Raw genomic sequence first — 26,837 nt, 5'->3', positions numbered from 1 at the left:
ACTTACCTTGCCTCAGAGAGCTTAGTGCCTGGGTAGCCTCCGCCCGGCTAAGTTATATTGGCCGCAGGAGGCACACCTCTCGCATGTGAATTGCTAATACTGTCCATTAAAGTTGTACTTCGCTATATATATATATATATATATATATATATATATATATATATATATATTGGATTGACAGAATGGTTAGGTCCGTCCCTCTGTTCCTTGGTCGAACTTGGTCGATTTCTTTGTGACTGGTCGCATGGTTGTGATCCATTACCCTCGAGATGTGGATCCCGTGAATATAAACCACTGACAATTGTCCATGACATATTATTGTAGCTTTAATATATCTTTTTCGGTCCGAAGGGAATTTATATATATATATATATATATATATATATATATATATATATATATATATCTGTCCCGTTCTCTTTCTTCCTCGATTTCTTGGCTAGATGTTGTTAGCTGAGTGTACACATATGACGATATACCGTCTCGGGTGGTGAGTACAGCAGAAGGTTACTCACGTCGTAAATCCGTCTTATACAAATTATTTTGAGGTCATTGATTTTTAGCGCAATGCCGCCTAGACTCTCTGGTAGCTCTGGGTGCTGGAAAGTCTAAAAGACCCCAAATGTACTTCTTAGATTCATATTTTTTGGTTGCTCTCTCTCTCTCTCTCTCTCTCTCTCTCTCTCTCTCTCTCTCTCTCTCTCTCTCTCTCTCTCTCTCTCTCTCTCCCTTCAACTCCACTGCCTACTAATTAACTAGTATCCTTTCATTATTATCCTCAGACGAAATATATCGTCTATTGAGGTAATTCTTGTTTTCTAAACCAGTTATTATTTTGAGTGACCCATTCAGCTATTGTTTCACCGTACTCATTAATAGCTGCCTGAACCAAATGAATCACTATTTTTTTTTTCTGGTTGTTTCCTTCCTCATCTCGGCTTTTAATCTCAACCAGGAACTCGTCTCACACATTTGAGCACTTAGCCTTAACACCCTGACACCATTTCTAACTTAAGGTTATCATTTGTCCCAAGTCCTCCTCATTTTAGCTTCCCAACACAATTCTCTTAAGCTTTTATTCTCTTAAGCTTTTATTTCTTAAGCTATGAAGTATGTCTTGCGCCCCATTATTTAGTCATTGTTCAGTAACTTCATTTTCCTCTATTATATATCTTTTTTTCCAACTCTTTCACCTACTTGTCAACCCTATTATAGTATCGCTTTCTCCATATTGATCCATTCCACTTTCTCTTAAGTATTTCTCAAACAAGTTCTTCAGGGCAAAAACCCGATCGACACAAATTCACTGAATAAAGATGTTTATCTGACAGAAAATATTTAGCTAAATTTACGGCAAATTACATATTGTGAGCTACAGTAAAATACAGCATTGCTCCTGCTTGGCTGTATCCGTTTATCTACCCTCTGAAGTGCAGGAGTGTTTGGATGTTTACTCGTGTAAATGTTGGAACAAACATGGTTTAAGCTAACATTACACAGATTTCAAATATTAAATTCGGTCCAGATAAGAATAAATCATTTGGGATTAGTTTCCATCATATGTTGATTTCCTTACAAACGGTTTAAAACTAATCATTTATGAATTTCAAACGTAAAGTACAATCGAGAAAATATGTCAGATAAATTACATTTAGTATACTTTATTTTTACCGAGTGCATTATTCGCAAGTTTGCTCAATAACTGAAATTCACCTCATTTTCATTTGTTAACTACCAAACAAAACACCGAAATAAAATATCTTTGTTTTACAATTTGATGACAAATTTGATCTCCCTGACATTTGAAATTAATTTCATAAATGGAAATAAAATTTATATTTTTTTTTTTTCAAATTTAGCCAGAAACTGGATAACTGAAACGATTCTACACTTCAGCGGATAAATAACCAAATCAGTTTCGTTATTGATTTTTTTTTGACTAATGTTGAAGAAAAGATCTAATTCAACCTTTTTTAAAAGGCTGAAAAATTACTGTATCTACATTCCTTAAAAATTGCATTGACACTTGGAATGATTCGACATACACACAGCAAATTGATTGCATTAAGGAAAATATAAGAAATAAGGTCAATTTCAAAGTGTTTAGACGTAAAATACAACTCGCTAATTCAGACTCTTAAACGCAGGGAATGCAGATACATTGTTGTGTGTCTGATACTGTTTATGATGAACAATCTCCAGTATAACAGAAGTGGTGCGGACATGTATAGAGAATGGAACATACGAGTTATGCCAAGAGAGGGTTGAATTGTACCCCTGAAGGAATATGATAAGCAGGAAGTCGTAGAATAAGGTGGAACTGAGGCAATCAAAACCTCTCTGGAAAGAAGAAGGAAGAAAGTGGGAGAGGAAGTTGAAGAATACAGAGAACACGAGAGGACAGAAACGAGTCAGAGATTGAGAGGGGAGGGAGGCCGACGCCTGAGAGACACTGTCTGCTTGGCGTACATTGTAAGCAAGAGGCATATTACCCTGCCTCCATCTGATAATACCTGGGACGTAGATTCCAATCACCCTCCTCCAGCAGATAAGCTCGTCATGCGCCATCAGGTCTTGTTATCTGTGTCTTTCCCATGTAGAACTCCCTTGAATTTCTGTCGTCCAGCAGATAATCTCGCCGTACACTGTCAGGTCGTCTGTTACCTGTCCTCCCTCATGCACTCTCCTTGAGCAGCAAGGGAGAGAACTCGTATCCCCGCAAGAACTGGGTCCCAAACTGGAAATCTCACTCCAACAGACCTGCTCTACGTATGAGTCTCAGGAAAATGTTGGATGACATCTTTCATTACATTGGCCTCTTCTCCCGCTCCCTCACGTCCCAGTGTCACACTATATTCTGCTACACACTGGATAAGTGAGGCGAGGAGCCCCGCAACGTGCCTCAATTCCCCTATCCTTGAAATAGCCCTCGGCCACCCATAGCCTTGAGTTCCCTGTACACTGCACTATGTCTTTACGCTCAAAATGTTCTTTGTGATGTTACCGTAAGACCAGAAGTGGGGTGAGAGGGAACATATACCTAGACTCCCCTGCCCAGTGCTCAGTGCTATATAGCTCATGGCGGAGGCTTAGAGGCTATCACTATATCCTGAATTGCTCAGCTACTCCCATCTATCCTCTGTAAAAGTGTTGTAAGACCAAACAGGAGGGACACGTCACACCCTCTTCCATATACCTAGGCCCCTCTGCAACCATTTATCCTCGAGGACCCAGTAATGGAACAACACGGAGAGGAGCGACAGACGCCCCACACCATCCCATCACTCCCACTTACACCCAAATGCACACTGTATATCCACTGAGATACACTAGAAAGGGGAGTCCCCTACCATACATTCCTGCAACACTGGGAACAGCGTAAGGCCCTTATTATATACACCTGGAACAATAAGAACAGTGTAAAGCCCTTATTATACGCTCTCACAACCCTGGATACAGTGTGAAGCCTTTATTATACACTCCTACAACACTGGAAACAATTTAAGGTCCTTATTATACACTCCTACAACACTGGAAACAATTTAAGGTCCTTATTATACACTCCTACAACACTGGAAACAACTTAAGGCCCTTACCATACACTCCTACAACACTGGGAACAGTGTAAAGCCCTTATCATACACTCCTACAAGTCTACAACACTGGGGATAGTTTTAGGCCCTTTATTATACACTCTTACATCACTATGAGACCCCCCATCCTCCAACACCCACGTAGTAGATACATCAGTAGACCCACCTGTCCTCCGTGACTGTGCTGTAGGACCAGAGGGAGGAGAGAGAGGCGCCTGTGGAATCAGAGGCAGACTGGCCGGACTCGATGCCCCCGTACTGGACCTCGGAGGAGTCCATCACCCCCGGCAGCAGCTCTGCCGAAGAACCGTCAAGGTCAGGGGGGTAGCTCGCTCTGCTGGCCTCTATGGTGGAGATAGTAATGCCTTTAATACGTGATACGTGGAGTGTGTGTGTGTGTATGTGTGTGTGTGTGTGTCTGTGTGTGTGTCTGTGTGTGTGTGTGTGTGTGTGTGTGTGTGTGTGTGTGTGTGTGTGTGTGTGTGTGTGTGTGTTTGTGTAGTGAGTGAAATCCAGTACACAGAAATATTGACCTATGTGAATACGTGAATGAGAAAAATAAATCATACTTTCAGTCCTGCCTCTTCCTTAAATGATCACCATTGATTAGAATACAACAGATGTAAGCATTGAAATGACTTATCCTCGTCAAAAGACATATATATTATAAGATATTATTGATAGTTAAATGGACATATCATTTACATGAAGTAAATATCTCATTTCACCTGATAGTCGCAACCTGTGAACTGCATGAAAGATGAGGTTAAAGACGAGGGATTAACTGTGCACAGATCCTACTAACATGTATGACATTACATGCAGGATTGCTACCTCTCATCCCACCCTTTGAATATATAACTGTAACTTGAATATTCCTTCTGTGCATCTTTGATACCATTACATAATGTAGCCTATCTTACGAGCACGTTCGATCCGTTGTAGGAGGTAAAGAAATAATATGACATATATCAAGACATTTATGGGCATATTCTAATACACATACACCCGGACACACACACACACACACACACACACACACACACACACACACACACACGTCCCACAAAAAAGATTATTTTCATTTTTTTGTGGATTTCTGACACTGTAAAATAGCAGGCCAGTGGAACGAGATAACGCAAATCAATAGACCAACATCCCCCATCAAATTTCCTTTTCAATTTCCTCTCGCTCGCGTCCAAATTACGGTTGACGATGGTTGACCGATTCCCTAACCCCCAGCGTAGGATGGTACGACCCTTGAGAACCACGGTACGACCCTTGAGCACGACGGTACGACTCTTCAGCTCTGTGGTACGAATCTTGAGAGGGATTAGTACGGCCCTTGAGCACGACGGTACGAGGCAACAGCACGGTGCGATCCTTGAGTGCGATGGTACGACCCTTTGATCGCGACAGTGACGGTACGACCCTTCAAAGCGGTGGGACGACCCATGAACACCACAGTACGACACGTAATGACGACATTGTGACTCTTGATGATGACATGTTATTTGACCAAGCTCTTGAAGGGTCAGGTCAAAGGCCAGGTCATCGTAACTAAGGGTCGTACCCTCGTCCTCATGAATCGTACCGTCGTACTCAAGGGTCTTATCGTCCAGCTCGAGGGGTTGTTACGTCGTGCTCAAGGGTCGCACCGTCGTGCTCAAGAGTCGTACCTCAAGGGTCGCACCGTCGTGCTCAAGAGTCGTTCCGTTGACCTCAAGGGTCGTACCGTCGTGCTCACGAGAGTAACATAGAAAATCAGAGTAGCGGAAATTCAGGGAACTACGCGACAAAAGGACAGTATTTGCCTCTGTTCAACACAGACCAATTTTTGAGAAATGGAAATATGTTATGAGATTAGATTTGATCTCGCTCTCTTATTCTGGCGTTCTTATTTTCCCTTTGTGATTTTTTTTTTGTTTTTTCTTTAATCTTGTCTTTGATATTTTCCTTTTACTACAAACCTTTGTCTGGATCTGACTTTCTTTTGTCTTTTCCTACAAGTTCATTGTGGGTGTGTGTGTGTGTGTGTGTGTGTGTGTGTGTGTAAATCAATAGATCAGTGAATAAATAAACCACGGTTTATTGAATTCAGGCAGCCATTCGGCTGAAAATACAACACAGTTTAGGAATTACATAATTGGGGGGGACATAAATAGTAACTAGTTAGTTGATTACAAAAGTGTATGTGTGTCTGTGTGTATGTGTGTGTGTGTGTGTTGTGTGTGTGTGTGTGTGTGTAAGGTAGTCATTTTGCATGCTAACCACAACCTTGTAGCTGGTTAAGGCGTTATAATGTTGTGACAGATATGGCCGACGAGTGTCATATACACATTCACACTCGGCTGCAGGACAGCACAGCTCCAGCGGGACTAACGTATGTATGTACCTCATGTGTCGAGGGGTTTAGTTGACGGATCTCCCATGAAGGGCTGGAGATAGAAGCCCCTCTGTATCTTGGTATATATATATATATATATATATATATATATACACCTTCCTAGGGTGATCTTTTGTTCCTGTCTTAGAAGGTGGTGATACAGGAGAGAAAGATTTCCAGCCAGCTATCCTCTTTCCCCTTCCGTCTTATTCTTTTTCTCCTCATGCGTATTCCTCTTTCTCCTCCTCTTCTTAACCTTTCTCTTCCTCATTCTCTTACTTCTGTTCTCCCTCCTTTTTGCCCGTCTCTTCCTCTTTTTTTCTATTCCTCTTATTCAACCCTTCTCTTTCTCCTTCACCATCTCTTACCCCTCCTTCTCTTCCTCTTCTTGTTCCTACTTCCTCTACACTTCCTCTCTCTCTCTCTCTCTCTCTCTCTCTCTCTCTCTCTCTCTCTCTCTCTCTCTCTCTCTCTCTCTCTCTCTCTCTCTCTCTCTCTCTCTACCCACCCACTTCCGTTACATAAGACCAAAATCACCGGGTATATGTGCAACAAATCCTTCTTCCATCCCTCTCCCCTCAAAAAAAAAAAAAAGAAAAGCTAATTTCTTTTCACAAAAAACGTCGAAAAAATATATATATCCCTGATGCAAGTTATTACGAATGTAATTGCCGACTACGGTCATACGTTAGGCGTATGTCCGTAATATACTCGTTGTGTAGATACTAAGATTGAGCTCTGTAGGTCTGTAGCCCTGTGTATTAGAGCAACTATGGTCTTGTTTATACGGTATCAAATGTACGGTGAGGATTCGTTCTATTGTGTGGGATGTGGATTGTTTCTGTAATGTCTGATTGTCATGTTCAGAGAATAGTATGTAATACGCACGCATGTTCCCCCCTTAATCATACAAAAGTGCATCCACACACGCATCCCCACACACATACACAGATTATACATGTAGATAGATATATAGAGAAACAGTAGATAGACAGATAGATTGATAGATAGATAGACAGATAGACATAAGTTCCTGTGTAATTTCGTATTTGTGCTATACGACGAAGGGGTCCTGTTCTCATGAAGCCCCATTCACTTGAACTTTCTCCACTTCAATTCACTTTTCGAACTTCGGTCTTCTTGTTCACGTTCACTATCTCGCAGATCAGCTTTGTCCATTCATTCACCACTCTAGTACTGTAAAAGTACTTCATTATATCCTTTCTCATAAGTTTACTGCTTCACTTCATGTTATGTCCTTCGTTTGTTGCGTCTGGATCACTTGTCTGCCTCAGGAAATTGGCTGTTTTAAATGCTTTAAAGGTTGTGACCCCTCACTCTTTTCTCTTCCAAGGTGGGGACATGATAAGGCCATTAGCCTTTCCTCATCTCTCTTAATTCCGGTACCATCTTCGTTGCCTTCCTCTCGACTTCCTCTGGTAATTCTATGTGACTATCTAAGTGCGGTGACCAAACCTGAGAAGCCAAATATTGATCTGGTCTAATGTAGGATGTAAGTAGATTGCTGACCATTACCTTATCCACATCCTTGAAAGCAGTTATTGATATATGTCAACAAACACTTTGTCTCCTCTGCTATTCTCTTGATGTGGAACTCTGGCCACAGGTTAGGGTCGAGGCCAACTCCCAAATACACAGATTCCTGTAGCTTATATCCCGCTTATAGATCGTGTAGTTTTGTCTTTATATATTTTTCTATATATTGTAACGCTTCTTGATATACCTCCTCCTCATTCCGTCTTCTTTAACAAGGATGGTTAGAGGTAAGGCAGATGAGGTGGAACAGAGGGAACGGACAGTTTGAAATGGAAGAGATAACTGGAGTGTGTACAGGTGTGTATTCTTTTTTTAATTTTTGATGCATGTGAGTGATTGTGTGGAAGCGTGTCTTGGTGTTCTCTCTCTCTCTCTCTCTCTCTCTCTCTCTCTCTCTCTCTCTCTCTCTCTCTCTCTCTCTCTCTCTCTCTATCTATCTATCTATCTATCTATCAATCTATCTATCTATCTATCTATCTTTGTCTGCTAGCAGTCACTGACCCAAATTCAGTCCCAAGGAATAAAAATAAAAAGGTATTTAACTTCACACCATAAACACGGTCGTGAGGCGAATTCTCTCAACAAAAAACCACCTACTGTCTTGGGCCCAAACACGACACCGACGTTTCATGCTCATATTTCTTCACGTTGTTTTGTTGTAGTTGTCGTTATACTCGTAGTTCTGCAGCAAGGAGAAAGAGCATCTGGGAAAAGCGATTGTGTTTAGAATGCGTTGGTACACTTTAGTCTTTCCAGGGAGTTGATGTTTGGCACTTAGGTCCAAATGTCTCGTAACGATTCTATATCAAACACTAATTACTTTATAGAGTGTAAAATAAAAAATTCCCGATGCTCCCCATTTTCTTTGATTTAGGACTTGCCTCGAAAATTATTTTGGGAGCTTCTCTCGGTTTAAAACTACTTACAGCAACTATCGATTGTCTACAGACTAACTTTTCTAAACTAGATTCATCGCTCTGACGGTTTAGTGGAACCCGTTTATTTTGGAGGATATCCAAGATGGGGCGTGAGGATATTCCTTTTTAAAAACTAAAACACTAGAGGAACACTTTCCTCAATCATTCCCCTTTTCCTTCCTCTCTGAAGTCAATATGTAATCAACACGAAAGTAAAAATGTGATCATGAAATACATAGGCTGTCAGTTTCGTACGTATTATTGCTCTATCATATAAATATATATATATATATATATATATATATATATATATATATATATATATATGCAATAAGAACAGCGTTTATGGTTTTAAAAACATCTTGAGCTCCTGATGAAGGAGGCATTGTGGTTCTGCATCGATTACTGGCTACAGAATTTAGCGATGATCGTCTCAATGACCGTGTGATGAAGCCCAGATAACCGAGGATATCATCACACGAAGAAAAAAGGATTTTACACCAACTCAGACGTGTGTGTGTGTGTGTGTGTGTGTGTGTGTGTGAGAGAGAGAGAGAGAGTGGGATGAGGGGGAAGATAAATGTGACAGGACGACCTGTCGTCCCGTATGAAATTCCACGACTACCAACCAAAAAAGATATATATATATATATATATATATATATATATATATATATATATATATATATATATATATATATATATATATATATATACATACATATATATATACATTATATATACATATATATATATATATATATATATATATATATATATATATATATATATATATATATATATATATATATATATATATATGCACAGTATAACCATAGCCATCTTTTAAATTGTACTGTTGTCGGAATTCCCTGCCTTTCTTCTAAATAAACTTCACACTATTCATTGTACGAGGAAAACATGTTCATTTTTTTTCGTTTTTTTTCGACGGCTTCGTTGTTTTTTTATTATTAAACTATTGACATTTTCCCCGAACCCCTTTCGAATGGATGTGACACCAGCTGTAAATTTATTACAGAATTCCTTTTTATTTACATGAATACATTAATTGGTTAATTGGGTTGTTGGCCCATTGACTGCTATGTTCATTAAGGCTTCAGGAAAAATTTTCTTAAATAAATGATCTTCCATGCATTTATTTTTTTTTTTTTCCAAGCAGGGTACTGAGTAGTCTTTCTGCCTTTCTTGCAAGGATCTCGTATGTTTTTGTTTGATGAAGCTGTGGTATTTCCACATGAGTCTTTGCATACTTGCTAAACCTGTTCGTTCTTCGTTGAGAGAATTTCTAGTTCATAGCCTTTCCCTACGTCCTTCCTTCAGCTTTCTCTTCATGTTATACGTGAATCATCATCTACCTTTCTTTTCATGTTATCCTAAGGGAGTTAGAAGGAGGAAGTGGAAGCCGACCATTCACACCGGGTACACCACACACACCCACACTAGACTCAGAATACCATTCCACATGTAACTAATTTCCCTGACACCACCTTATCTCTCCTCCTGTATATCTGTAACTGCCATCCTTCACGCTGCGCTGATTGTAACCCCGGCTTTGCACTGCCTCCAGACCCACCGTAATTAATCCTAGCCAAGTCTGGTCCCCGAGCTATGATTCTCTGGGAGTGAATCATGACCGTATCCTCTTCCCAGCTCTTTCTTAAGGGTTCAGATGGTGATGAAGACCGAGTGAATACGAGACAGAAGGACCCTTTGGGAATACTGTTTAAAGGCATGACTGATGATGTGTATGTTAATTTCCTCCGTTATTTTACCTCCTTCATCCACGTGAGTGTAAGAATACATGGGTCATGGGTACAGTGAGAGCATATATGGTCTGAGAATACATGGGTCATGGGTGCAGAGAGCGTATATGGTCTGAGAATTACCCATAACACCTGAAGTTGTTGTGAAAGACTTTTTTTAGGGATATTGGATGCCGTGCCTTGACGTTTGAAACCTTTAATGACCCTGGCAATTGATAAGGCTAAAGCCCAAAGAACCGTCAGACTAATTAACCACCCGTGATAACAGCCCAATTCGGAATAATCTCCCTTAATAATGAGATTCAACTCTAGTAGAAGAACCAGTATGAAACATGGAGTATCACGAGATTAGACGTTTGTGATAATAGTGTAATAAATTATTTATGTTATTTAGGTCAGAGATAATCACAAAAGCTTTAGATATGACACTATTATAAGGAAAGTACTATAGTCGAAGTACAATGTACTAATTACTTTACTAACAAAAATACAGTGCATTATATGGGCATTATATGGAGAGAGAAAGAGAGAGAGAGAGAGAGAGAGAGAGAGAGAGAGAGAGAGAGAGAGAGAGAGAGAGAGAGAGAGAGTTTATTTGTTTTAGCAACAGCTTAAAACACCTGAAGATGTTGTTCAAATATAAACGACTGGTCGTTATAACTTGACTTTAAAGGCCTTAATAAACCCGGTCTTTGACATGAAAAAAACCCCACGAGTCTTGATATTTGTCTACTCCAAGGAAATCACATATGTCCATTCTAAGGAAGTCACTGACACTTCGTAACAAAGGGATGATGATTGTTTTTGTAACAGTCGGTGTTCGTTGTGGGGAAAAGGGATTCCGTTGTCATGTGTGATTTTACGTCATGACTGAATTATCTTGTAAGCTTGTACTCGTTATAGAATATATGGCTTTTGTTATACCTCGCCACGACTTACTATACAGTTATCATATGTTATATCTCCGTGATGAATAGATCAACTTGTGGGAATACACTTGGTTTGAAATTCGACCTTCTTCATATTGCAATGTCCGACGAAAGCATAACAGTTTATTATGTAGTACGTGCATCATTGAACCACTATATGCTTGTAGTCGTTCATTCATGGAATCTGCTTGCAAATCACTGAAAAGAACATGTGGGTGTTTACTTGCGTCTTGAGATTCGAAATATAGAACTTGGTGTTGTTCAGGCCTCATGCACGGGTTGAATGTTACTATTTTTCATCAGTAAATCTCTGATTCATCGCCATCGTGTCTCATCCGTTGTAGGCGGTTTCAGGTTAGAGATAGGTTGATCGAGTAGGAAACGAGAGGGTAAGAGAGAAATGGTGTAGTAAAGATAGTATAGTTGAGGAAGGTGAAGAGGGAGAACTGAAATGGTTTAGACATAGAGCAAGTGAGGAGAGGTTAACAAAGAGGATTTGTATGTCAGAAGTGGAGGAAACAAGGAGAAGAGGGAAACCAAATTGGAGATAGGTGGATGGAGGAGAAAAGATTTTGAGTGCATGGGGGCTTAAATGTGCAGGAAGGTGTAAGGTGTATACAAGATAGGGTGAATTGGAATGACGTGCTGTCAATGGACTGAACCAGGGCATATGAAGCGGCCAGGGGAAGCGCTGGACAGGTCTGTGGGGCCTGAATGTGGATAGGGAACTGTGGTTTCGGTGCATTACACATGACAGCTAGAGAATGGATGTGAGCGAATGGGGGTCATTTTTTTTTTTTTTTTTTTGTACGCCCTTGACGCTGTCTCGCTTACGAAGGAAACAACGAATACATATGAATAAATATATATATATATATATATATATATATATATATATATATATATATATATATATATATATGAATTTAGATATCTTTACATATATTAACATTGTGCTAATAAATAAAGCATTTCCGTGAATTATTCACGTTATTAACTCGTCGATGAATTATTCGTATTACTTCCTAATTATTCGCTACATCTGTCTCTCTTTGTTCCCATATTAAGGACTATTTGTCTCGTATACAAAATAATGAAGCCCATAATGACGTTACTTTCTAATTTGGAAATATAAACGATTATGCTTCCTCTCTTCAATATAATTTTGGATAATTGTGCCTCAAATACACCTCTAGATTTCCCACACTGCTAATCAGCGTTGCTGATCAGTATATCAACAATGCAAACATTAGATTCACTCGTGCGATGGTCATCATGTTTAATTCCTAAATGAACTTGACAATAAAATGTTCTCGTGTATATATATATATATATATATATATATATATATATATATATATATATATATATATATATATATATATATATTAGTTGATTCATCACTATCACATCAGCTTTACCTTCACCATCATAAAGTGTGTTTTACCCTCTACATCATCATTGTATTGAACCTCACCATAACTTCACTGTCCATCACAATTACAATATTTCTTCATCATTATCACAACATATCTTCAGCTACAGTCAAAACATGATCATTCACCATCACAACACCATCCCCTCCTCCTGGTAGTAAATTTTGTCTTAAATTCTTCTCTCTCTCTCTCTCTCCCTCTCTCTCTCTCTCTCTCTCTCTCTCTCTCTCTCTCTCTCTCTCTCTCTCTCTCTCTCTCTCTCGGGTTTCAATTACAGGAGGGGGGAGGGGGGGTGGAATCTTCGTGGGGGGGGGGGGGGGGGGGGGGGACCTCGTCTACCGCACCCTACCCTTGGTGCTGATTAGCATGACTCTGGGAACATGAACCTTTGGCCACGTGGAATGGCCTTTGATGTGGCACACTGGGGATGGCTGGCTGGGCTCTTGATTCGCGACGATAGATAGATAGATAGAGAGAGGGAGAGAGAGAGAGAGAGAGAGAGAGAGAGAGAGAGAGAGAGAGAGAGAGGCTCTGTGCTCAGTCTCACGACGGTCGAGTCCCGTATTCTGTAACATTTCCATGGACGGAGAAATAGTGCGTCTCACATACGGGCAATTCCCGTATTTCGTGGACAGAAATCATTCTGTCAGTTTTATAAGAGGCGAGACAGAAGTGTCTGTCTTCTGTCTCTCGAGGGACAAGCACTACTTCTGGTTTTATATGACATCACATAATCACATAAAACTCCTTTAACAACCGAATAATTTCCTTTAAAACCCCTCCTTTTATTTGGCCAACCAGAAAATACCCTTATACGGCTCGGATGCACCGAGCTGTATACCTATAAACTTATATAGCATTTTATAGTCATTTAGAGGCTTGCCAACTTCTCCTCGGTGAGGGAAAAAATATATATAGAAATAGAGACTTCCAATGTTGAAAACTGTGGACGGAGGAAAAGGCTACACTTTATTACTTTTAAAGAAAAATATAAAGTTCAGAATTTACGAAATGTTGACCAAACACCCTGGGGGAATATGTTGGCAGAGGGAGAGGCAAGGGAAACTGTTGTGAAGGTGGAAGTGATCATCTGGTCTCCGTCAGCACTGCACATTAGCCAACAGCTTCTCTGTGTTTTAAATGGAAAAAAATAAGATGTATTTAACATGACTACGTCGTAATATATATATATATATATATATATATATATATATATATATATATATATATATATATATATATATATATATATATGATTCATAGAGTGGATGGATGATAATTTTTTTCAATTTAAAAATCCCGCTAGACATGACAGCTCATACAGTTTTCTTTATCTATTTTTGCACACAAATTCCCATTTTCTGTACATGGCTTTTGAACAAATAAATCAGGCGAACTAATTTGATCGAGCAGGTACGAACGGTTTCAAAACGTGTTCACATATTTCATGAGGAAACCAGACATCACCAGAGGATGCGATATTCCGAAGGCAATACTTCTACAGCCAGCAAAATACGTTATTACATTTCAGATATTCTATGAATCCAATTAACTCAACATAGACAAAATCTGGCGGCTCTGTCATAGATAATACCCCGCGTATAGAAGTGGAAATATTTCTAATGAAAAGATTTCCAATCTCATAGCTAGAGTGCAAGATAAATAATACACGATATATCATCAATTGGAAATACATGTATATATATGTGTATATATATATATATATATATATATATATATATATATATATATATATATATATATATATATATATATAGTGGAGAATGGTTAAGAAACCGACATTATGGAGGTCGAGTAAGGATCTTAATGTGTGGTTAAAACGTTGAGGAGCGATAGCTCTCGGCGGCCGGAATAGCAGTTTAAGTTAAGGTTATAAAATTCACAACCTTTGTGGCTTTATGTTTTGAGGGAAGGATTGGGTAAATGTTATATAACGTTGTTATGCTTGTGAGTGTTTGTGTCCCATTCTTTTTTTTTTTTTTTTGATCGGTCAGTTGGATGCGAATCGTGTTTTTCGTTCCTAAATTTCTATGTCAAATTCTCTTTCAAAACTTACAGTGTCACGGCACAGATGTGTCCTCTTAGATCCTCGTGAAATATTAGTGTGAGTGCATGAGGTTGACCACGAAAGTCGACGGTCTTCAGATGTATCCATTAGGAATATTGGAGACTCTTTCATGCCCTCAGCTTAAAGCCCACACTCTGCATCCAGCGCATGTCCTCTCCCCACCAAATCCTCATGAATTATCGTAACTCTTATCAGAAAAATGTTCGGCATACAAAATTATATACTTTGACATGTCTAATATAAACACTGAAGAAGTTCAAACGATATCTGGTCTTCCTTTCTTACCATCGCCAGTAACGCGTAGCATCGTATACGGTAAAGATTGTATCCCTCCAAAAAAGATACATGATGGACCAACTTTACTGTCGTCGACTGATTGACATTCAGAGGCTCTTTTGACCGTATCTTATGCAGTATTATGTCTCTTCTTCCTTTGCTTTTGCTGGTCTTTCGTTAAGTCGATTTCGATATAGCCTTTCAACATGACGTACATCTTTCATAGCCTAAGTATTTTGATTAAAGTTTCATTCGTGTGACTTAGTTTTGTTGAATCTTTCATTCTCCTCTGCTTTTCTCGTGTCATCGTTCATATCACAGTGGATATCATGGTTTCCATTCCCTCTGTAAGACCCAAGTTTTAATGATTTTGTTCTTATTCGTATCACTCTTTGTATTTACGAATATCAAGGGCCTACATTTGCACAGAAAAGGTACAACAAACAAATGTCCCGTAATTGAGATGCATTGAAAACTACTCCTAAACTTTTTTCATTTATTAAAGCGCTCCAAACATCAGTCATTTTGTTTCTGTTTTTGCATCTATTGTGATCTAACTATTTTTGTGGAACATTAGTTCTTCATTGAATTGTTTATAAGTGAATGATGGACAGCTCCTACTTCTCACGGGAGTTATTTCGAATTCCCTGACAAGGGTTTCGGTTCCAGTGAGTGATCCTATAACCATTTCAGTTGAATAATTTGGCACCTGTCTTTCAGATACTTATCAGGCCTGCAGTGGCGTTTAGTGATGGTAAATTATTCTGAAATTAAGAAATTGAAGCCATGTAGGTAATCTCTTTCTCAGGTCGTGGATGTCTTGAGCAGTGATTTTATGAAATACCCAGGACCAGCTAACCAGTCTGATGAAAGAAAGAAAAACAATCATGATAATTCAAAAGTCGATTCTAAATGGGTGCATAAGGCACGAAAACATAGACCATTCACAAGATTTCAGCTCGTTAAATTTATCAGTAGATGTTTTATTTTACAGCAAATTAGAAATATAAAAAAGCGGTAATACATATTGAAATTAACTCGACCACAATGAGATTTTCTTATTCATGGAAAACTTTAATATGATTAACGTCATTCTCTGCTCTGTCCTAGGTCGATTGGCGCCTCATAATTACTGAATTCTGTCTGATATCAAATTATTGAAATGGAAATAGAATTCAGTCACTAGCTGCTCAAGAACAGAGTTTATTGCTGTGGGCAGTGTGCAAGTCGGCTTCAGTATATATATATATATATATATATATATATATATATATATATATATATATATATATATATATATTTAAGAACATGTATAGATGTAAATCAAAGTAAGAGATTTGACCACTACGTGGTCAGGTCATATGAATGGCAGCCAGACAGGATATCCATTCGATCAACTATGGGCCAAAAAGCTGCTTTTTCCTAACTAGTGCTGTGATCTGGGTCCTCATTCAGCCCTTTACCAAATGTTGGGCAAGTGAGATGGTGTAGCTCGCTGTTAATTAACAACAAAAACTTTTAATCAACTACAAAGAATATATATATATATATATATATATATATATATATATATATATATATATATATATATATATATATATATATATATATATATATACATATATCACCAGTTGCTTTATAGATGTCATCACTTTCTTGTTTATTTCCTAAGATCACGTTATATCAAGGTGACATTATCATTCCGATCCGTATAATGTTTCATGAAGATAAAACACATGAGAGCAAATCCTTTTGATGACCCCCAAACAAATTAGATTCCCCCCTTCCTTCCATGATAAAAAGGAATATATATATATATTATAATTACAGGACGAAGCCATTTCAAATTAGATCTCTCCCGGTCTGATTACAAGAACTTAACATTAAACTCATGGCACAGCTCACACAACCCATTAACAAAATTAGAGAAAATGTCAGGCTAGAAGTGACTGTAATCAGATCTGATTTGCCTTTGTCCCCAAGTCTCTCTCCACGAGAGAAGGTAGAACAGCAGGGTAGAGCAGTGAGATTCTCTCTCTCTCTCTCTCTCTCTCTCTCTCTCTCTCTCTCTCTCTCTCTCTCTCTCTCTCTCTCTCTCTCTCTCTGTACAAGTGAGCAGCGTAAGGTGTCAACAGTTTTAACCTGGATATATATGAAACGATTTTTGATAGTATAACCTTAATTTCTTCGTATGGTTAAAACAATGAGACGTTCAGTCCATCCATCACTTAATCATAAGACATTAGCATTCCTGAAACCTAATTAGAATAATTCATTATAAATCAACTTCAGTATTTTCCCTTTATTTCGTTTTATCATGATATGCATTATCTTCCGTTCATCTTTCTTTTTCCCGTACATTCCTATTTGTCGTATGGGATAAATATCTTTACCTATAATTAATGACATACTGAGAGTGTATGTGGTCTTGGAATGATCTTAAACTCTCGTAGAAGGTGTTCAAACATTTTTCGGCAGGTTTTTCTACTTTGACTGTGATCGCCTTAACGACGCTGCCAGTTGACAGAGAACAAGAGTAACCGAGACGACCATAAGAGCCATGTTCTGTATTTATGACTTGATGTTGACGACCTGAACGCGGAAGGCCATTGGTCCCTTTAACGACCCAGGCTTTCGTCAGGGCTACAGCCCAACTATCCAGGCAACAAAGCGAACTGGTTAAAAAAGAAAAAAAAAAAAAGATCTCATAATAAAGCCCCTCATACCAGAGGGTCGGCTTTACGGAACACATTACGCTCAGAGGATCAGACTTCTCGAACGGCAGTTAACTATGGGCGTGTTTTTCTCTAGGGCTTTGTGGGCATTTTGTGTCGAGTTGCGCCCAAGTAACGTAGATGGACATGATTTTGTGCGTATGTATGTATGAACACCTGGTTAAGTTTCGCATTCGTGTATGAATTAGCTGTAGTGAGATAGTGCTTCTGTTTGATTTGTTTGTGAGCACGAGTGGAGTGTATATGTGTACCCACTAACTCACAAACAAAAGAACACTGAACACTCTCTCTCTCTCTCTCTCTCTCTCTATATATATATATATATATATATATATATATATATATATATATATATATATATATATATATATATATATATATATGAAGGCCAGAGTGCCTGGATTATGGGCGGAAGAGGACCATTTCCATCCACTCAGCAGAACCACTTTCCCTCGCGCTACCAATGGTCGCAGCGCCACCAAAGTTCCCTCAAAAAAAAAAGGGGGGAAAAAAAAGTATTTTGTCAGCATCTCGTAAATTCTAAACTTTATATTTTTCTTTCAAAAGTGCGTTCCCCCCTTCTGTCCACAGTTTTTAGTACTGTATATTTTTCTTTTGAAATGTCCTAAACTCCACGACAGGACAAGGGATGAAAATAGAAAGGAAATACAGAAGCCTTTCTATCGGCAGTTTTTAAATGGCTTCGTTTTGTTATAGGTATTTTTTCTTACAAGTTTTGATGACAGACAAGGGATTATGATTGGATGTAAAAGGGCAACAAAGATTGATTACTTCACACTATTTCTGACTATATGTAGAAAGAGTCAAGTTTATATAAATATATATATATATATATATATATATATATATATATATATATATATATATATATATATATATATAACAGGAAATACTACTGGGTTACGGTAAGTAAATCCGAGTATCTAACTTACGTCAAGAAAACATTACAATGTTCAGAGACGACTTTGGACAGCATTTTAAAAGCCACGCGTCAGCAGGCCCTTGGAAACTTCCCCGTTTGACCTGCCCGAAGCAGTTTGAATCGTCAGCCTTAAAGTGTAGCTGTTTCAAGCTGGCATGACCACTATGGGGGTGTGTCTGTGTCCCCGTGATAGTGCAATTAGCAGTTCCAGGGTTGTGTGTGTGTGTGTGTGTGTGTGTGTGTGTGTGTGTGTGTGTGTGTGTGTGTGTGTGTGCGTGTGTGTGAGTGTGTGTAATTACCTACTCATACGTTACAGAGAGGGATTTCTACATACATGGGCCTCCTTACAACCTGGCGGGCCCCCCCCAGAGAGTTCCACAACCCGGTGTCTCCTCCCTCACAGAGTTCTATACTCCCTCCTCCATCCATCCCTCCATCCCCTCCATGAAAGTCTTCTGCTACACTTACCATGAGGGAGTGTCAGGATGACTCCAGCCAGTGGTGCTAGGACGATCAGCAGTGTGATCATGTTGGACGCGAGCACTACATCCTGCGGGAAGAAAGATGGAATAGTTGGACGACAGACGAGACACGTTGGAGACATTTACAATAGTGAATTTTACATTTACAGGACATATTCATCAATCTATTCTTTTCTCTATTTATCTACATCTATCTACCTATCTGTATAACTATCTATCAATCTATCTATCCTTCCCTCTCGTTTTTTTTCAATTTTCCAAAAGAAGAAACACAGAAGGGGGCCAGGTGAGGATATTCCCTCAAAGGCCCAGTCCTCTGTTCTTAACGCTACCTCGCTAACGCGGGAAATGGCGAATAGTATGAAAGAAATGAAAGATATATATATATATATATATATATATATATATATATATATATATATAGACTGGAAATTCCCCACATCCCATAGTAGCGCGACAATCAGACAAGGTAAACATGAAAAACGTAGTGTGTTGCAGGGGCCGTAACGCGGAGCAACACAAGAACAACAGTTAATGAAACAGTCGGTGGAATGTTGCATGTAATTGATTCCACGCGACTCAGGTTCGACTCCAGGATTTACAAAATGCAATATGAATGAAATTCCCTCCGCTTGTCTGTGTATGTTTATCGTACAGACGAACCCATTCAAATCGTGTTTCAGAAATGTAATCCGTTTCATCCATTCGCTTACCAGTTATTCATTTACTTATTCAATTTCCTATCTACTTTATTCACGTCCTGCGTTTACTATCTTACAATTTAACTGTATTCTTTCCAGTTGTACTTCTATGTAAAACTAATAAAGACACAGAAACACAGACCTCCTTCTTTATTTATTGGTAGGCATTTTACTTATTAGCGAGTGTGACCTTATATGTTTCTCAGATTCGTCATACTAAAGAATTTCAGTAAATACGAGTATCAATTTAACCCCAGATTTACAGTTTGTGTTCTTGAGGGAAGGTTTCGAAAGGACTCATTGTTGAAGTGCTGTATGCGTTCCTCTATGTTCTTTTGTTCCACTTCAATATAAAGTATTCAGAGAGAAGTGAAGTCTGTAGATTGGTTGGTTGGTAAGAAGGCCTTGGGGTCTAGGAACTACTGGAGTCACTGTGGCTCACAGAATGACACCATCACATCCACCAGCAAACCTTCTTCAGGTGTTCTTGATAATTCTGAAAACACGAACACGCCACTCATAATGCATGTGGTCCTTGTGAACTGTGTATATACGTGGGAAATGTTGGTCATAGATCATTACTTCTCCACTGGAGAAAACACATGTTTGCTCCGATTTATACAGTACCCACTACACAATTGTGACCACTAGAAAATGAAATATTTAAGTCTATAAAAACCTCAATAAAAGAGAAAATGGGGAAACAGCTGCCCAGTGTTTCGCCTCTCGCACCCATCTTAAAAGGTTCGATATCCAAAGTAAAGAAAGTATTCATACTTTGGCCAATGGGGTAAACAAGATAACACCCACGTGAATATAAAGCAGGCTCCCTACTGTATTAATTTTGACGTGGTGGTGGAGGAGGGGAGAAAATGGTGTTGCATAATTCATATTCCAAAGACCTGGAGTTCTGACAAGATAATGAAAGAGAAGAAATTATAAAAGGAAAACTTGGGTCTGAAGTTGTGAAGTTGTTAAAAGAAAAGAAAACCGGGAATTAAACAGAAGAATTTGGTTGGGCAAAAAGGAAATTAACTGGCTTGATATAACCTGCTCGTTGTCTAACTGGGAATATTTATGAAAGAGGAATGGATTTAGTCATCTTCCTGTTGTACCTTGATTACTCGCCCTAATTACTTGCTTTTCATTAATTTCTCTGCATATCTAATTGTCTACCTATATACCTGTGAACCCGATATGCATATATATACTTGAACAATCCAATTATGACTCAGAATTTTCAGTGGCTACACCAGTTTTTTTTTTCCACTAGAAATAAAAATCCATATTCTCTTAAGTCATCACTGCAGGAAGAATAGAGTTTGATCCATTGTAAAGAGTCTATGAGCTCGACCTTCGACGGAACATCAGCTGGATAGAGATGCAGTAAACAGATCAGTGTAGTCTTTTACGTGCATTATAGTTACGACACTGTACATATTTTTTCACTTTTCCCTTCATACATCATCCATTGTGTCTAGCTCTTTCACGCCACTCCTCACTCTCCTAAACCAGCTCAGTGTTATGGTAGAGGAAGAAGGAAGCATCATCGTGTTAAGAAGATAAAGGTGTGAGTGCGTCAATGATGAGTTTCCTCTCACTTGCTCTCACGGGATAGAGAGGCAACAGAGAATCTAATCCTTTCCCTAAATTCCCTTTCAGTCTCGTGTTTTTGTCTCATGGCGACAGTCAGACAAGGTTGGGTTGCTTTGGTATAGTTAGGCTGTGGATTTTCCAGGGTCATTAAGGCCGCCAGCATCATGTAACCACCACTGGAAAAATCCCGAACACCTTCTTCCAGTGTTTATGATTATAGCCCTTGAAGTGTGGGTACTTCCACTTATGGCAGAAAACCTCTCCTTTGCCTCACTCTAAGGGTATTGTGCTTTTCTTTCCTCTACCTTTAACCGGTATGGCTTTAGTGTTATAGTAAAAAAAAAAAGAAAAAATCGTTCACTTCCTCCTTTGGTCTTCAACGCGTAAAGATAATAATGGTTTTTCAACACATTTTCTACTTCACAAGGCATTCCATATCCCCTCTCCTCCCCCCAGTCCAGGTAGCGTAAGGGAAGCACACATGTTTATCATTTCCACTCTCCCGTTATCGAATTCCTGTAGAGCTTCTCGTGCCGTGTGGTGCTGGACTACCTCCCTTCCTCAATACCCAAGACTGTGGGACGTGGGAACGAGATCAGGTGTTCCAGGAATCTGCAATTCCTCCCACAGTTCTCACAGAAGGAGGAGGTGTGGGTGTGGGAAGGAGGAGGAGGAGGAGAAGGTCACCTATTGGTTTGTCCCTGTGATACGCGCATTGCACGCGACCGTGTCACACGCGCGCCGATAACGAACACGATAGTGCTGGACTATTAATCGTTCGCTTTGGCTGTCGTTCCCAACTCAACTGTTCACTATCAATGCATCAGATTAATCACATGGTATTTGATGACTGATGTACAATATCTGTTACCCTTTTGCAGTAGGATGTCTGCGAATCATCTCATTGGTAAGTTGAGGTTCGTATCCAGCTTCGAGAGCTTGGTTAAGCTGGATAACAACCCAACTCTACATATCCTCATTCGCCAGAGAAAAGTACACCCAGCTTGTTATATGGAAGCAACGTGTCATCAGCCGCCTATCTCACTATGTATGGAATCGCAGAGCTAAGTGGAATAGTAGAGGAATTCATTGTGATTTCACCAGAGAGGAAGCAGTAGGATATTCTAAGGCAATCTTCGTTGATACGGTACATGGAAAAGACAGATGACACAAGACCTGATGGTTTATATCGAGGTCATCTCATGGAGGGGAGTACATGGGAAGGACTGGCAACACGGGACCTAACGGTCTATGACGATGTTATGATGACACCACAGGGGAATGCATGGATAGGGCAGTTAACTGAAGACCTGATGGTCTGCAACAAGGCCATCTTCTGTGGAATAAAGATGGGTAGGACGGGTACCTTAAGAACTAATGGTCTATAACGAAATTACTTGCAGAAGGAGAGTACATGGCAAGAACACACGACTATAGCGCGGTATATAAGGCTTTTGATGAAATAGAACTAGTTTTTCAATACAATGGATGACCGGCAAAGACCATAAGCCCTAGGGAGGTATAATAGACGAGTCAGATACACCCGGCATATGTCATCGTCGTACGAAGAGATGATAACAGCGAGTGAGAGAATTTAGAAGAAAAGGAGAAAATGTATATGCGAGGAAGTTGATTCCAAGTACTTTACAAGATCGGGTGGCGTGAAGCACTAGTGACAAATAAGCATATATATATATATATATATATATATATATATATATATATATATATATATATATATATATATATATATATATTTGGGGTTTGAGGATGGTAGGATTTGAAAATCTTCGACGTGTGTATATATATATATATATATATATATATATATATATATATATATATATATATATATATATATATATATATATCCTACACACACACATGCCACGCAAGAATTCTCAACTGCAAAAAAATTCGTGAAGTTGAAATTCAAAAAAATTCTTTTCTCATAGATATGTTTGAGGATAAAGTACAGAAAAAATCATCAATTTTATCCTGAATTCTTGTATCTTTATGTAGAACATATTGATATTTCAAAACTGGAAAAGTATATCCTATATGAAAATAAAAAAAGATGTATAAAATAAAATTTCCATCTATCAGACTTCATACCAAATTCTCGTAACTAAAGCCCCCCAAAAAAATCTTTTTTAAAAAATCGAGTTCCAATCATACAACTTGGAAAAAAATCATGTCACCCAAGAGTCAAATATTTCTTTTCGAAAACGTTCAACTGCCCGTTTGATCAAATTAGTTTTTACAAAACAAGCTTTGGTAAATTATTGTAAAACATGTGAAGAATTTTGCTCTCATGGTCAGTAGACCTAAAAGATTTAATATATGTGAGATAGAATGATATTTTTTCCATAAAAATACACAAAAAGTGTATATAATCCCTCATGTACACAATCCCTGTAGTTTTTTTTATGAACCAATTACACTCTATAATCAGTTCATACACAAGACTTGTTTCCATTAAAGTCATGAAAAGTTCGAAAGTAATTTAATTCTCAAACTTTCTATACTTTTCCATTTTCTTTACCTTCTTTTTTATCAGTTTGAAGCTGTTAAGTTGCACGTAGCAATAAGAAAAAAAAAATGGTCGTATCGTGTCTTCACAATTGTGAACTAGCCTCATAATGCTACAGCGCCATTCGTGTATATTTATTGAGGGTAAATTCGGTTTATGGACCATTTAGCCAATTCCGGTGTCGGTGCCGTTTTACGACACGGAGGGAAGGGAAGGTAATCCAAAGTGACGCCTCGTTTTACGACGCGTTGTAAATGCTCCGTCGACGGCGTACCATAATCACTCGTGCCACCAGGGGGATGTGAGCAGTAATACCCGACTAGTGATATAACAACCCCCCCCCCCCCATTACCACCATTATCCCCCCCCCCACTGTTATTAAAGGCGAGGAGCACTCGCAATTCTTTCTCATTCCCTTTTTGCGTCGTACGGTAGAGCAGGGACGCATGAGCGATAATACGGGAGATGATGGTAGACTACGTATAGCAATACGGGAGCTGGTAAGGCCGTATAGCGGTACGGGAGATAGTTAGTAAAGTATAGCAGTATGGTAGTCGCCAAAGTATAGCTATACGGGAGCTGGCAAGGACGTATGGCGTTACGTGTGTTGGCAAACTCCGTATAGCAGTATGGGAGCTACCAGTGTATAGCAATATGGGATTTGGTGACGACTTATATCGGTACAGCATCTGGCCATGACGTAGAGTTGGCAACATGGTATAGATCAAGGGTCGTACCGTCGTGTTCAAGGGCCACACCGTCGTGATCAAGGGTATTAACGTCGTGTTCAAGGGCCACACCGTCGTGTTCATGGGTCGTACCGTCGTAATCAAGGGGCCATACCGTTGTGCTCGAAGGTCGTACCGTCGTGCTTAAAATTCGCAACATCGTGTTCAAGGGCGACACCGTCGTGCTCAAAGAGTCGTACCGTCGTATTTAAAGGTCGTAGCGTCACGCTCATGGCGTTCATAATGGTAACATCTCTTTAAACCTCTTCCATTCTGCGATTACCAGGACTACTGGGTAACGGTAGGATAGTATTTACTGTGCAAATAACATCCATTTGCGACACCGTGTTACTGGTCTCGCAATTAGAGCAGCTACCCATTTGAAACACGTCCCAAACAATTTGAAATTCATTTATTCCACGCTGCAGGAGAATAAACGCTCGACCAGTATCCAAAAAAAAAAAAAAAATAACGTCGCAACCATTTCCAACAGAGTCTGGTCCCAAACTACAGTAGAACTGCTGGAAGGGGGAATGTATTATTTTTTTTTCTCATACTCTCTCTCTCTCTCCTCTCTCTCTCTCTCTCTCTCTCTCTCTCTCTCTCTCTCTCTCTCTCTCTCTCTCTCTCTCTCTCTCTCTACTCCGGAATCCGACGGTAGTAAAGTGATGAACGAGATCTGATGCACATCACACAGGTGGAGGAGAGTTGAAGGTAATGGGAAAGAAAAATGCACAGGCGAGACGATTACCAAGTGATGTTGAATGAAAGTAAGACTGTGTAGTGTGTGTGAGTACTGGACTGATGAACTGTCACTAAGATGTGAATGTTAGTGTACGTGTAGATGTTGTAATATATGTGTGTGTGTGTGTGTGTGTGTGTGTGTGTGTGTGTGTGTGTGTGTGAGAGTGTGTGTGTGTGTGTGTGTGTGTGGTAGGAGAAGCCGTAACAGGAGACCTCCCATTAATGAAGACTAACGAGTTAACGGCACCGGCTAATTAAGACGCCCTGGTTAATCAGGACTTACTGGTTAATCAAGACTCATTGCTTAATTAAGCCGCACTGGTTAATTGAGACCCGCTGGCTAATTGAGACGAACGAAGGTAATCAGGACTCCCTGGTTAATCAAGACACCCGAGCTAATTGAGGCTTAGCCATTGTCCTGTTCAGCGAGAACACGGACAGCTGAGTGTGTATAATGACGTACAATTTGTAAGTTTATTGTGGGATTACCTAATTCCTTTTTTGTCCTGTATAGGGAAGGAGGGAGGGAGGGAGGTCTACACTCGTGGTGCCCCGTCACTTGGACCTTCTCCACTTTCCCAAACTTGTGTATGATGTCCGCATTTACAATTGCCTCGCACTGTAGTTTTGTTTTTTCCCCTCCTTAGTTCGACCACTACTTCTAAACAAGTTTAATTGTTTCGTTTCACGTTACGGTTGTTCAATATTTGTATTCTTTAAAGATCTGTTCATTGTTAAACGTCCTGATCTGGTTTAAAAGTTCAAGGAAAATGATCAAGTCACTCTTCACCGTTCTTTCTTCCACGGCGGACACATTTCCGGGCACTAGCCTCCCTGTGTAACTCAACGCTATTAATTCAAGCTCCATATTCTATCTTATTCTGTTTTGTTCGTCGACAAGTGCGGTGTCCAAACTTGAGAAGCGTGTGTGTGTGTGTGTGTGTGTGTGTGTGTGTGTGTGTGTGTGTGTGACTCATCCTCTTAATGTTTCATCAAGTTCGCCTACGTCAGGATCTCTTCCTTGAGGCTGTATTCTACCCTCCCTCCCTGCCTCACCATCCCTCGTATCAGTCATAAAACTACTGAGCGTAGGTCATATCCAATCTCATGCCATATATAAAAAAGGAGTCAAGTATTACACATTTTCATTCAGAAATGCTTTTTTTTTTCCTTTTTTTTTGGGGGGAGGGGGTTTAACGGATCTCGAGGGAGGGATGTGTGATCGTTAAACCAGGACCCGTGCCATACACTTCATATATACACGAACAGATCTCCTTCTCATGGGAAGAGATAGCCCCCCCCCCCCTCCTTTGCATAACCATTAGGGAAAAAAAAGAAAGTTCGCTTTTCCTGTCTCCAGTTTTTAAAGATAGTATACCTGCTGAACACCTCGTGTGACAGTATACCT

The 26,837-nt window shown here is 39.4% G+C and overlaps 1 protein-coding gene across 2 annotated transcripts in view; it reads right to left on the bottom strand.

The window, feature by feature from the left end:
• Window positions 1-26,837, bottom strand: part of LOC139766921 (opioid-binding protein/cell adhesion molecule-like) — a 214,629-nt gene that overhangs the window by 53,948 nt on the left and 133,844 nt on the right. Inside the window, exons 2-3 of one of the 2 annotated variants that reach the window (XM_071695960.1) lie at window positions 19,114-19,195; window positions 3,760-3,937 (exon numbers count right to left, since the gene is read on the bottom strand). In XM_071695960.1, coding sequence (XP_071552061.1) covers window positions 3,760-3,937; window positions 19,114-19,174 — 239 coding nt within the window. In that variant the 5' untranslated portion in view covers window positions 19,175-19,195. The remainder of the gene's footprint in view (window positions 1-3,759; window positions 3,938-19,113; window positions 19,196-26,837) is intronic. The other variant, XM_071695961.1, reaches the window with a different exon arrangement.

The sequence above is a fragment of the Panulirus ornatus genome, chromosome 58, assembly GCF_036320965.1.
Source record: "Panulirus ornatus isolate Po-2019 chromosome 58, ASM3632096v1, whole genome shotgun sequence".
Classification (NCBI taxonomy): Eukaryota; Metazoa; Arthropoda; class Malacostraca; order Decapoda; family Palinuridae; genus Panulirus; species Panulirus ornatus.
The sequence above is the reverse complement of the archived record's forward strand: the minus strand, read 5'-3'. Positions and strand labels throughout refer to the sequence as shown.